The sequence below is a fragment of the Corvus brachyrhynchos genome, unplaced genomic scaffold (genome assembly GCF_000691975.1).
Source record: "Corvus brachyrhynchos isolate BGI_N302 unplaced genomic scaffold, ASM69197v1 scaffold9, whole genome shotgun sequence".
NCBI lineage: Eukaryota > Metazoa > Chordata > Aves > Passeriformes > Corvidae > Corvus > Corvus brachyrhynchos.
Genome location: NW_008240037.1, coordinates 3,427,403 through 3,440,662, shown reverse-complemented (window position 1 = coordinate 3,440,662; position 13,260 = coordinate 3,427,403). Strand labels below are relative to the sequence as shown.

Below are 13,260 nucleotides of genomic sequence, written 5' to 3'. Positions count from 1 at the left end.
CACTCCTAAGCCATCAAAAAGATATAAGAACACTTCTTGATTCTGCTGTCTGGAAAATATAATATTAACAGAAATAATGGTTGTTCTGGTTGTTTTGCTTTTGTTTTTCATTGGAACCGCAAAGATACAGGTATTTTATATAATTTCTTGCTAAATAACTTTAATTACGTTTACTGCAAGGGATGGGTTAGTTTAAGGTTCAAAAACTTGCTTTTCAGGTTGCTTTTTTGTTCATTCTCTCAAAAAGGAATTTTTTAATGCTGCATATTTACTTTGATAATGATAATAGAGAAAAACCTCTATAGATATACTGATAGGGGACTCTGGGATAAAATTAATAGTTAATTTTATTGTTCTTTAATATTGAATGTTTTACACATCATATGAAGGGTAGTTGACAGCAAAATATTGTACTGTAGCTAAAATGTAAACAACTATTTTTAGTAATGAATTGCTCAAACTTTTCTGTGGTTTTTTTGTGCTTTGTTTTGTAGGGTTTTTTCTGTTTGTTTGTTTGTTTTGGGATTTTTTGGGGGAGGGGTCATTTTTGTGGTTCTTGGTAAAAGGCTGAAATAACTACGTTCTGTTTCAGGCTGATTTTTCCTATACTATTCCTGGAACAACATACAATGTTACAGTTTCTGCAGTTTCTTCCTCAGTCTATAGTTCACCTGCGAGTAGAACTGTGACAACAAATGTGACAAGTGAGTTAAAAATGACTGATGAAATTTCTTCTATTTTTGAAACTATGCTTTTTTATGTTTATTATGTGCACACTAATGTCCAAGAAACTATAATCAGTTTTGAACAGTCATTAAAATTTTTCATCATTAACCATTTAAAAATATACTGAATCTGAAGCATTGTATGAGACCTTAAGAATTTACAAGCTTTTGAAAAATTTGCTATTGTGTCATGTAATAATATCCAGACTCTGATTTATATCTATAGTGGTACATAAAGAAGTGTTCTGAGCTATTTCCAAAAAAAAATGTAGCCAAAGCAGATGTGCTTTTTAAGAGAATGCCCTTTAATTGAGTGCTAGAATATGTCAGATATTAAACTGGCAATAAACTCTGTTTTTTCAACAAAGATCTTGAGCAATACATTTTTTATATTCTTATAGAAGAATGTTTTTGGTGTTCCAAAATTAACTTAATAATTTTTAACAGGACTATTTCCAGAAAAAAAGCTTTTTTTCAAAAATACATCAGTTTTCAGTAGTTTTATGGGTTTATGCTGGCAGATGATTTCATTTCCCTATAAAATCTGTGAATGTGTCTTCACTATGATGATTCTTAATTAAAAATTGTTTTACTTGTGTGTGCTTGTGTGTGTGTATAAATATATTCTTAATTTTTATTTTTTTTTTTTTTTTTAGATCCTGGGCCCCCTGTGTTCCTTGCAGGTGAAAGAGTGGGCTCTGCTGGGATTCTGCTGTCATGGAACACACCACTCTATCCAAATGGGAGAATTGTCTCTTATGTTGTTAAATATAAAGAAGTCTGCCCATGGATGCAAACAGCTTATACACAGGTCACAACAAAGCCAGATAGTTTGGAAGTTCTTCTCACCAGTCTTAACCCTGGAACAACTTACGAAATTATGGTAAAAGCCTTACAAATGTCTCTTAGTATTTTGAATTCTGATTTATTGTAAATTGTGTGAGTTTATAGTAGGTTACTGTAGAGTTTTCTGAAGGACGATGTTATTTACTGTTGCCATATAACAAAATATATTAACGAGATATTTGTTTACAGTAGTGTTTTTTAAATCTACTTAAAAATATTCCAGTCAAACTTGTTCTGAAATGTACCTTCTTCTACTGATATTTGTATTGACACATGGCATTGTGTGGTAAAACATAAAAAGCAAAGGGTAGAATTTTTGGAAACATCTAAATCCTTCCTTATCTTCATTGAGATTTAATCTTTCAAATGACTGGTGTGCTTTGCATATTACATGCAGATTACTAAATCATCTCAGCCAGATCCAGAAAAGCATGTAGTCTAGACATGGAACTTACTTGCATTGAGATTAGGAACTCCTGATCCATCTCTGAACTCTTCAGCAACAGATGACTTCAGGTGGACAGAAAGTAACTGCTATTCTTTCGGCAAAATTTGCCAAGCAATTCATTGCCTGCCTTACGCTTTCATAAGAACCTTGGAGAGGTTCCTCTTTTCAATACCAAGAATTAACTGAAATTATGTGTTGATTTGCTTCATTCCATTCAGTTGCCTTGAAACTGTACATATGAGGAAGGAGTTTCCATGTCTATCTTAATGCTAGTTTTTGTTTCTGAATTCTTTCTACAATACCTACCTTGTGATGAGGTATTAAAAACCAATGTTTAGGTGAGGGCATAGTTTCAGATTTGTATAGTGTAATTTAAGTACTGTCAGAATTTCCTGACTGCATGTCAACCCCCTGAAGATCTCCAGTCAATTTCCTCAGCTATTGCAATTACTGTAGAGTTCATCAATGCCTAAGGATGTTTCAAGTCATTGTCCCTGTGAAGCATAAGTAGGTAGGGTTGGCTGTAGTCGTGAGGTGGATGTGCATGTGTTTGTATGGCTTAAGAAGGAGATAGCCACTGACACAGGTTCTTGACATCCTTGATGAATTCTTCAATGCTACCTTGTATTTCTTTGCTGTGTTTGTCTGCTGTAGCTTTGTCCTTTGCTTAATATTTACAGTCTTTAAAAAATGCACGTTTTAGTGCCAAGAAGTGATCAGAAAAAGTTTCCCTTTCTCTCCTGAGGCCTTCTGCTTTCTTTTGCCCTTTTTTATCCTCTGTGGGCTGTCTGTCACTTCTACAGTGATCCACACTTAGTTTTGCGCACCTACCCCTTCTCACCCTGCGTTCCCCGCAGTCTGCACTGTCAGCTCCCTAAGCCCCACAGCCACACCATTGCTGCCTAATATTGCCAGCTATAATCGTGCTGGAGAGCTTTTCCCTTTGCTTCTTCTTTCACACACCTCTCATCAACACAGTTGGAATTTTGCTCATGTTTACCTTTTGTTGTCCCTTTTACTTCTTTTCAAAATAAGAAGTTAGACCGTGTTCCTTTTTCTTTGTAACTGTTGTATGCCATGGCCCATTGCTGAGTTGAATTGTCACCAAATCCTATATTGCAGAGCAAATGGCATTGTTGTTTTGTTTATCTCCATAAATTCTACCAAAGTCTTGATGTACTGCTTTTCTGTGGGAAGACTGTGCCGTGATCATTAGCACTGAAGTGCATTTACAGTCCCCTGACCTATTGCGTTTCTGCAAAAAGACATGCTTTCCTTGGGTTTCTGCCTTGAGGAAGGTTGACCTGCTCTTGCTAGCCTTCAGGAGACAGAGAAATAAAAGGGAACTTTTTCTCCTTTTTACTCTTATAAGTTATACTAAGTAAAATAGGAATGCAGAATCTGGTTTAAGTGTATTGCAGTAGGAAAAAGAAGTGTTACTGATGTTATTCTTGCTGTTGGTTTTTGCATAAAATAAGGGCTCATAAATTAGGGATCCTCTTTTGATGTGTGGATATTCACGTGTGCTTTTCTCAATTTCTTATGCTGTTACATACTTTTTCAGTTTTATTTTTTTACACTTAAACATTGAGTATAAACTCAACTAAAAAGGGCATGTTCATTTGCATATTTATAGTTTAAAAGCTAAAAGCTGTATCTCTGTGTATCCTTAGGATTTTCATTTTCCCTGAAGCTGTATATACTGTAGATTTTCTAATGTGGATTCTTTCCTTTTTTTCTGTAGGTTGCTGCTGAGAACAGTGCTGGTATTGGAGTGTTTAGTGATCCTTTCCTTTTTCAGACTGCGGAAAGTGGTAAATCTAATAAAGCTGTTAATTATTTCGATTAAAGCTGCTCTAATTCATTCAAATAAATTATCCATCGCAAATTTCATACTTGAGCAAATTCCAATGCATTTAGAACAAAATCCTTATTCTTATTCTGTCAATGACAAAGGTTCATTTTTTTCTATTTGCTAACAGCAGCCTTTAAGATGTGCCCATAGGGGCGTTTATGTACACAAAGTAATTTCTCTTGGAGTTTTCCTATGCCAGTTTCTAGGTAGGCAGCTTCCAGAAAGTAAGTCACAGCAGAGCAGAGATACCTATCAAGTGGATCTGTCTGCTGTTTCCTGCAGCAGTTCTAGGAGAGAGATTTTGCTGTGGAATCATCTCTGCCATTGCCTACTTAAATTGATCTGTATTTGTTTAGTGATGGGTTCTAAGAAGCTCAGGACAGAATGTATTTTATTAAATTTTTATGTATTAATTCTGAAGGTAAAAAAAAAAGGTCTGAAATGAAAATTTGAGTTGGTGGTTTTGAAGATTAAACAACATAGTCTGAGTTTGCACAATCTTTACTAATTTAGTGTTTGTGATTTCGCTCATGCTCCAGGAGCAGTTGTGCCCTGGCTGAAGAGCTGGCACCAGTCCAGTTGCGCCAGTGTGAACCAGTCTCAATGGAGTACAGAGCTCGTGCTGCCAGGGCAGACTGTCCATCTGTGTTAGGCTGATTTCTGTTTGTACGCAAACTGCAGAGTGAGATATCTCAATTAATGGCAGAAAATCATCACTCTGCCGGAGATTTGTAAAATAACGTAATAATTTATGAGCCCAATATAAGGAGGAGTAGTAAACTTGCCGCATGGATCTATGTGGAATCATTATTCTTCACTATTTGTGCATTATTGCTGGTAAAAAACCTTATTTCTGTGAGCTTTATTATTTACTCATGTTTGACAGAGTACAACACTGGCATATACCCATGTGAGAATGTAAGCTTTTTAGTTTTGGAAGCATTTCTGTCTGCATTTTCATTAAACCTAAAATGCCTTACTATAAATGTAATTGGAAGGTTTCTTCAAATTGTAGGTGACTTATGTGTCATTGGTATAGCATTTATACTTTTACCTTCTCAACTTTTTTTGTTCTAATTCTTGCTTTGATGTCTAAAGAAAGCCAAACATTTTAATCAACATAAAGATGGGAAATTTAAAGTAAGAAAGTTAGCCAGAAGTTAAAATTATTTAAATATAAAGGCGATGGTTTGAGAGGAGGGGAAAGAAGGTGAAAGATCTGGAAAACACTTAGCAAGACTGAAAGAGCTAAATATGAGGCTTGGAGGAGCTGTCACAAATCACCTGTGGAAGGTCTGTAAATGTGGAATGCTTTATTTTTTAAGAGAGTGTGAAAAGCCTTTTCTCCTTAGTACTAAGGCAGCTATTGCGGGACCTGCTGCTGACTGTGCCATGTGTAGGCAGGACTAAGAGGGAGACACAGGAGAGTTCAGCATGTAAAATAGCATGTAAAATACGATTTAGATGTTGCATCTCATTCCTTTGTGCTGTGATTAATACTGATGCTCTGACAAAAGGCCACAGAAACTGTCACTGGTACAAAGAGCACTGTATATGCAATAATTGTGAGCATTCCAATTTAATTGAGTTACTTAAAGCTACCAAAAATCTATGTGCAGCTGAAAAGATGACACAGGTAAAGTGAAATAAATCACACAGTGTTGTCAGATGCTCTTAACCAGAAAAAAATGGACAAAATTTTTCTGCTTCTGGAAGAGTAGATAACTCGCTTTTAAGAAGAATATTTTTAATTTGACCAAACCAGTTACTATATATACTATGAGATTGAAATAATTGTATTTCTCACTTAAACTAGATTGAAAAAGAGCCGGTTGTATATCAGCTTCTTTACATGTGTTTGTGAATGATTTTTTATGTTTTTGCTTCAGAATTTGGAAGTTAGAAATAGCATTACAAAAAAAAAAAATTGTTATTTTTCAGTGCTGAGAAGAAAAATTTATCTCACTGCTTTTGTTTGTTTTGTTTTCAAGCTCCAGGTAAAGTAGTGAATCTCACAGTTGAAGCCTTAAATTCTTCAGCTGTAAATCTGATCTGGTTTCTCCCTCGGCAACCAAATGGAAAGATAACTAGTTTCAAGATTAGTGTGAAACATGCAAGAAGTGGAATTGTAGTGAAAGATGTCTTGGTTAAAGTAGAGGACCTTCTGTCTGGGAGGTTACCAGAATGTAATGTAAGTGCTATAAACCTTTTAAATTAGTAATAGACTCAATCCACAAAATGTAGTTTTACATTTAAAATTTGAGACATAAAAATGTGGAGGCTTTATTTTCAGAAAAATTCCAAAAACCTTACTTACTTAGTCTCAAAACAGGATAAAATGAATGAAGAAAAACCTTTCTGTTCAAAATAGTTTAAATGGAACACTTTTGCTTGAAACGCTCAGTTTAATCAAAGTGAAAATGCTAAAAAAGGTTAACTTTGGCATCCTTTTAACAGAAAATAATGAAATAGAAAACTTCTATTTTTTTCAGCTTTCAGTTTTTATTTTTTTGTTTTATATACTATTCAATTAGAAAGAACCAAGAACTTACAGGGTTTGTTTTGGTCAGTGCAGACATATATTATTGTTAACATCTAATTTTCTATATAGTATGACAATGCTTTTTGTATTTTAAAAGTATGCTTTATTCTGTGTATCTTATTTCAATATTTTTAAAATACTTCTCATACCAAAATAAAAACCAAACATGATTAGCAGAGTGATTTTCAAAAATATAGTTGTAGCCTGAATTGTTCTTATCATTGAATTCAGACCTGTAACCATTGTAACCTTCTGGAATTTCTTGAAGAAAATTCTCTCTTCTAGAATTTTTTTCTCTTTTTCTTTCTTACTTTGAGCACAGCTTTGCAATTACCCAAATGTCAAAATGTCAAGTAACCAAACCTCTTTCCTTTTATTTTTTTTTCCCAATTTCCTACGCTTAGTGCTGTGATGAAAAGTGAAGTTTTAAATGACAAAAATCATCATAACTTTGTTTTCAGATTTTATTTGGAAGATCATGTTAGGCATTACAAAGGTTCCTGACACCAGGCTGATTTAATTCAGCACTGAGAAGACAGGCTGCCACCTACTGAACCATCAGCATTGGTCACCATAATGCCTAGCAATTTTTCAGAGTTGTCTCCTGACACTGTGGATTAAGAAACTTCTGTCTGGTTTTATCCATGATACATGAATATGTGTATGCTATACCTGTGTATGCACATACACACATAGAACATACAGGTGATGCAAAAGGACCTCACTAGGGAACTTTTTTTCAAGAGAGGCTGAATGCTGAAAATAGAAACTGGGAATAAATAAATGAATCCAAGAGAGATGCTTCTGTTCAGTCAGATTTGGGATCTTTTTGAATAAGGCAGGAAACTATAACACTGTCACTAATAGGATGTACTAGCAACGTCTACCTAAATCTGGAAATTGAAGTATAAAAAGGAGAACCAATTTAGGGTAATTGTCTCAAAGATGGTCTGTCTTTTTTTCATCTACACATATTGACAAATATAGGTTACAGATGCAGCTTATTATGTTTCCTATTTTTTATTTCTAGGATAAGAGTGAATCATTTTTGTGGAGTACTACCACCCCTTCAACTACTTTTGGGAAATCCACAGTTCTTTCACAGTCTACAGTGAAAGAAAGCACAGAAGCACCAAGTCAAATGAGCTCTGTTTGGAGTGAACCAATTAGCTTTGCTGTAACTAACCTCAGGCCATACACCACCTATCTTTTCGAGGTCTCTGCAGTCACCACTGAAGCAGGCTACATTGACAGTGCGATTGTCCGGACACCAGAATCAGGTACATAAAATACACGCTGCTTTCAAATGGCAGTAACGGTCTCAGATTTATGCGAAAAACTTCAAAATAGAGGTTTGATTTTCTGCTGCAAGATACTTCAGTCCTAATCTGTCTTTATCTGCATCATGCTTTTGTATTTGCATGATTACTTAATTTTATCTGATGGAATTAATGGAAAATATATATGTATTAATGTATCTAATAATGTACAGTGAATGGGAGTTCAGTTATTGTTAGGAGTCAAAGATACCAAAGTTATGCTCAGGACAGATCAAATCTTATGGAAAACTGAGGACAATTTAAGAACTGTAATTAATAGCATAATGGCAGAAGAATTAAAAACAAAGATGAAGGGAAAAGCTGTCAGGCATAGTATTCTAAAAGTATGTGTATTGTGTACATAGTAATGCACTTAATGCTTCTTTACCTTTGTAGACAAATAAGCAATATAAAGAAAAGTCCTGTATTTATGTTCCCAATCTGGATCTATTGCACAAAGTTGTTCAGTGCTGAAGAAATCTTTAAGGACTAGGTGGAGTTGATTTTTGATTACTTGCAATGAATTGAGAAGTTAGAATTGGAAACAAAGGTCAAGGAGCAGGACTTTAATAATGGCAACGCTGCTAATAGAGCTATACCAAAAAGGCATTCCAGAGAAATGTTTTTCTGGCTTTCTGTTTGCTGGTACATCATTCTTTTGTTTGACATGGTTTGATGTTACTTGGTTCCCTTTCATACAAACAAAATAGATAGCACTGTCCAGATGAAAAGAAATTTCGTTGCCTCCTAGATATGTTCATGTGAATTCCTTTGATGGAATTTCAATAGCCTTAGTTTGCTGCCCTGTCTATGGAATTTTGGTCAGTGTCTCTTCTTCTGATTTCAGGGCTAATTTCCAGATTATTTTTCACCTTTGTCTCCTAGGGATTATTTGCATACTATCAGCTCTCTTGATACCTTTCCTGACAATTACCTTAAAACAGAAATTAAGTAATTTTAATGAGATATGCTTTTATAACTTCTCTTCAAAATATTTCATGTTTATGTGTAAAATGAATTGTCTGATATGGGGTTCTTGGACATCCTAATATAAAGTATTGTACGTTCAAAGACTTCTTCTAATGTTGTTTAAGTTCCAGAAGACCCACCACAGAATTTTGCCAAGAGCAACATTACAGCAAAATCTTTCTCAGTAATATGGGACCCACCAACCATGGTAACAGGGAAGTTTAGTTACAGAGTTGAGCTGTATGGACCATCTGGTAAGTCAGAGTTGATGTTAACATTTCTATTGATTTTTTTGTGGTTATTTCCTTACACTTACATTCTTCTGTGCCTGACAATCAAAAATGAATATTCAAACGCAGTTATGTATCCCTTTTTTCTATTACATATTTTAATGGTTTGTAGATTACTTTTAAGGGAAAAATCAGTCCATCACAAGGAAGAGTATAAAATTAAATTCACTTTAGTTGTTCTTAAGAATGGAGAAAACTAACTTCTCCTCACTCTTTCAGGAGATGATAGGCTAAGCAGATCTGAATTACTGTGCTTATATATCCAAATCATTCTGTATTTACCTTTACTCTTTTCTCTTTCTGTTAAAGATTTCTGGAGAGTTTTCATTCTCATGCAGTATGCAATCAACTCCTTAAGTCTGTTATGAAGTTTTTGCAATTTGTTTAAACTCAGACATGTATAGATAAAGCAATTATAGAATTGCCTGTACTTATGTAAGACATGAGCTGTATTCTATTCTGTTTTTATGGGACCACACAGGAAAAGCAATAGAAACATTTTTGAAAAATCTCCTTCTCTTGAAACTCATGCCTCCTTGAAGTGGCTTGGTTGGTTGGTTGGTTGTTTTATTCCCCATTTACTCAGCATTATTGCACCGAAGTTGATTCCCAATTAGCTTTTCCCCAAACTAATGTGGCTTTTCATTTGTTCATCATGCTGGAAAGCAGCCATGGACTGTTTCTATTTTTGAGCTAGAACCTCTTTGTTTTTAATTCCAGGTCACATTCTGGATAACAGTACAGAAGACCAGAAGTTTGCGTTTAGTAACCTCGTGCCGTTTACAACATATGATGTGTATGTCGGTGCTGAGACAAGTGCTGGGGTGGGGCCAAAGACCAACCTTACAGTTTTCACTCCTGCAGACGGTAAGTAAGCATAGAGAGGTAAAGTAAATGAACTGGATGTGATAAAGGGTTTCAGTTTTCCCTTTAGAGCCTTTAAGGTACTTTGCAAAAGAAAGAATGGGTATAAGAGCACTGCAAGAGATAAAAAAATAGATTAAAAATCCTAAAGAAAATAAGTCGGCCGAAGATTACTATGTCATTTATTCTTTGTTTTTGTCAAATTCATACTCTGTCAGTACATTTATCCGCTATCATAAGCCTTCAGAGATTGCGAAAGAAATGTTTCTTTCTAAATGAGAAGAGTTATTTTCAGATGTAGTAATTAAGTTGCAGGACCCCCTATCCCCCGTTAGATGGCAGCAAGAGGAAAAGAAAGACCAGCGCAGATGCTCGCGACTGTTTCTTTCAGCCCCCACGTTCCTTATTAAACCTCTCATTTGACTAATTCTCAGCAAATCCAAGGCCCCATCCCCGTCTCTGATGGAGCCACCCTTACTAGCGACCGTGGCTCTGGGATTGACCCAACATCGAGGTCTTGTCCTGGTGCAGTGAAGTGGTTGGCTCTGCCCCCGAGCCCTCAGTTCCGTGGTTTGGGACCTGTGGTCCCAAATAGTCAACTCTCCAGGTTAGAGTCCTTGGCTGCATAGAAATGCAGTTTTATCTTATGTGTATGTGAGATTGTGCGGGATTCTTGGTCAGCATTTGAGGATGCAAGGAGGAAAAATTGAGATTTGGTGTGTAATAGAGAGGCAGTTACAAGATGCTTATTTCTGTATTACATTTATGACACAGAACACAAATTTAGAAAATCTCTGCCTCACTGATTGCTGGAAATATTTGTTGTCAAGGTGTAACACTGGGAGGAAAACCTATCTTTATTTATTGTACTCTTTCCTTATTGATATGCTTTTGGCAACTCTCAGAGACAATTTCCAAAGATGGCCTGCCTGACTACAGTCATTCTCATCTTGTGTTGAAATGCACTGTCAGAAGCCAAAGGGAACTTTGCTGGGTTTGGGGTTCTTTTAGTGTAACATAGAGTGTCTTATTTTAATGCCAAATCTAAAAATCCTCCTTATGCAAGGAATTTCAAAATTGTCTTTTACTGAAGTGTATTAGAAAAAAAAGTATTTCTTTTTGTATCAAATCTGAGTATCAGTCTATTGAATGTAAATGTATTTTATCTCTGGTGGTCCTATGGATATGACAATATAATTAAGACTGAATGTTTAATGAAGACATTATATGAACTATATAATTTATATCTGTAATTTATATAGATGTAGATTTTATATCTATAATTACACATAATTATATATATAAATGATCTATATAATATAAACAAAATTACATCAACCTAAATAAAATTATATAAACCTGTTGTAAAAGGGAAATTAACAAGCTGTATCATGTTAATTTTTTTTTCCCCAGCTTTTTACTTCATTCTTGTATGGCTTTGATGTTTTTAGAGCTAACCTTTCATTTTCAAGTGTACATAAGATTCCATATAGGAAAATATCAAAGGTCTGCTTGATTCCAATCAAGTAGACTTCAGTAGAACTATCCTGGTTTACATAATCTTAGTCTCTGATCATACTCATACACGTCTTATGTGTTAAAAAAAAGTGTGCATATTTTTAGAACTGTAGCTTGTTTGCTAAGAAAACATGTGAAGTAAGTCTCTACCCTGCACAGGGTCAAATCAAAAGATAAGGATGTGAAATTTGATTGTCTATTGTACTTTGCATACAGTGCTGAAAAACCTTGTAATAATCACAAGTGTTTAAGGAAATCAAATTTCTTCTTGAATATTTAGTCCCAGGTGCTGTGTCAGATTTACAATTATCAGAAGTGGAAGCCACATATATAAAAATTGTTTGGAGGAAGCCACAACAACCAAATGGAATCATTACCCAGTACAGAGTTAAAGTACATGTGCAGGAAACACTCGTCACTCTGGAAAACACTATTCTTGGAGATAAAAATAAGGTATTCTCTTCTTTTTTTTTTTAATATGGATTTTTTGTTAGAGTAAATTTGCTCTCTGCCTTATCTGACATTTACAGAATGTGGAACTAGCTCCCACAGAGGAATTGTTAATGTTTTTAAAAACCACCTTCCTCAGTCCACTCTCTTTCTCTGCCTGGCTTTCAAAAGAATTCCAATAATGCTGTTTCCACAACGTGAAAAAATAAATCATTCTGGCAGAATGATACTGAAGGCAGAAAGCCATAGCCCACAGTCTTGTCCTTCTGAGTCCTTGAATTCTTTGCAGCATAGGGTGGCCAGACTATAAGAGTAAAGATTTAGGTGCCAAGATTGATACACAGCCACTCAGTCAAACCTCTAGAAGATGCAGGTAGGAACCCTGTGAATTCAGCAGAAGTGTCCAAAGGCTGGTTAAGTGTTCTACTAGCAAGGCAGACAGGCCTAGACTTTCTGGCTCCTTTTGTATCCTTAAATTCACATGTGTGATACTACATGCTGAACTCCATGCTGTGGTTGCATACTGAGGATATGTGTGCACAACTATGGGATCATATCTCTTAGGGGACTTACGCTGTCAATCAGTCTAGCTTCTGGGTTTTGGGTGCTGATGTGCTTTACATGCTTAGAGGAGCAGCTCTGAGTATGCAGCACAGAACTGTAGACCCCTAGCAAACTTTCAGCTCAGGATTGAATTCTTTCTGAGGCAGGGCTTTTTGGGCTGAATTTTAAATACAGGTGCCTAAAGCCAGTATAGTTCCTTATTTTTTCAGACAGTGACATCTTTCACTGGATCTGAATTGGAATCTAAGTTTATGATGTAGAGCTCAAGGAAGGAGTTCACTTTCAAGTTGAATGATAAGCATCAAATAGAGCCCTGGAGTACATTAAATAAGGAGTAATGGGAAAAAAAGTTAGGATAAGGATCCATTCATTAAACCAGGCAGGCATCCTTGGAAAAGGAAAGTATATAACTCTGTAATTAAAGATTGTATCATAGTCCAGACACAAAAAATTAAAGTAGTCTGCACAAAAATGTTTTAGTGATGGAATTTCCTAATTTTTGAGTTCTTAGTGCAGCATCATTGCTACTTTATTATAATTTATTGAATGTAATTTTCTAATTAAAAACCAATACAAATCACCTTGCTTTATTTAGAACCCCATTGACCTAAGCTTAGAGCATCTATAGGACTTGAACTGGCAGACCCACAGTGCTAATGGTACTCCACAAACAGTAGCAATAAAAAGCTGTTGTCTTATATGAGGAAAATCCTCACAAGCAAAAAGTATTTCCATGTGACCTAAATTTTGCTATAAAATGCTGGTGAAGATGAGTCATACACAGTTTTTGCCTCTTGGTACTTAGCTGAGATTGATGCTCTGTCTGTGCCTGTGGCTAATGCACCCTCAGTTAAAGGAGTAAAAAAAGTG

At 35.4% G+C, this 13,260-nt stretch overlaps 1 protein-coding gene across 1 annotated transcript in view; it reads left to right on the top strand.

Annotated features, from left to right (window-relative positions):
- PTPRQ (protein tyrosine phosphatase, receptor type Q) overlaps window positions 1-13,260 on the top strand; it is a 124,342-nt gene that overhangs the window by 24,868 nt on the left and 86,214 nt on the right. Inside the window, exons 18-25 of the mRNA XM_017743906.1 lie at window positions 593-704; window positions 1,382-1,608; window positions 3,764-3,833; window positions 5,866-6,065; window positions 7,447-7,696; window positions 8,830-8,958; window positions 9,715-9,861; window positions 11,657-11,829. Coding sequence (XP_017599395.1) covers window positions 593-704; window positions 1,382-1,608; window positions 3,764-3,833; window positions 5,866-6,065; window positions 7,447-7,696; window positions 8,830-8,958; window positions 9,715-9,861; window positions 11,657-11,829 — 1,308 coding nt within the window. The remainder of the gene's footprint in view (window positions 1-592; window positions 705-1,381; window positions 1,609-3,763; window positions 3,834-5,865; window positions 6,066-7,446; window positions 7,697-8,829; window positions 8,959-9,714; window positions 9,862-11,656; window positions 11,830-13,260) is intronic.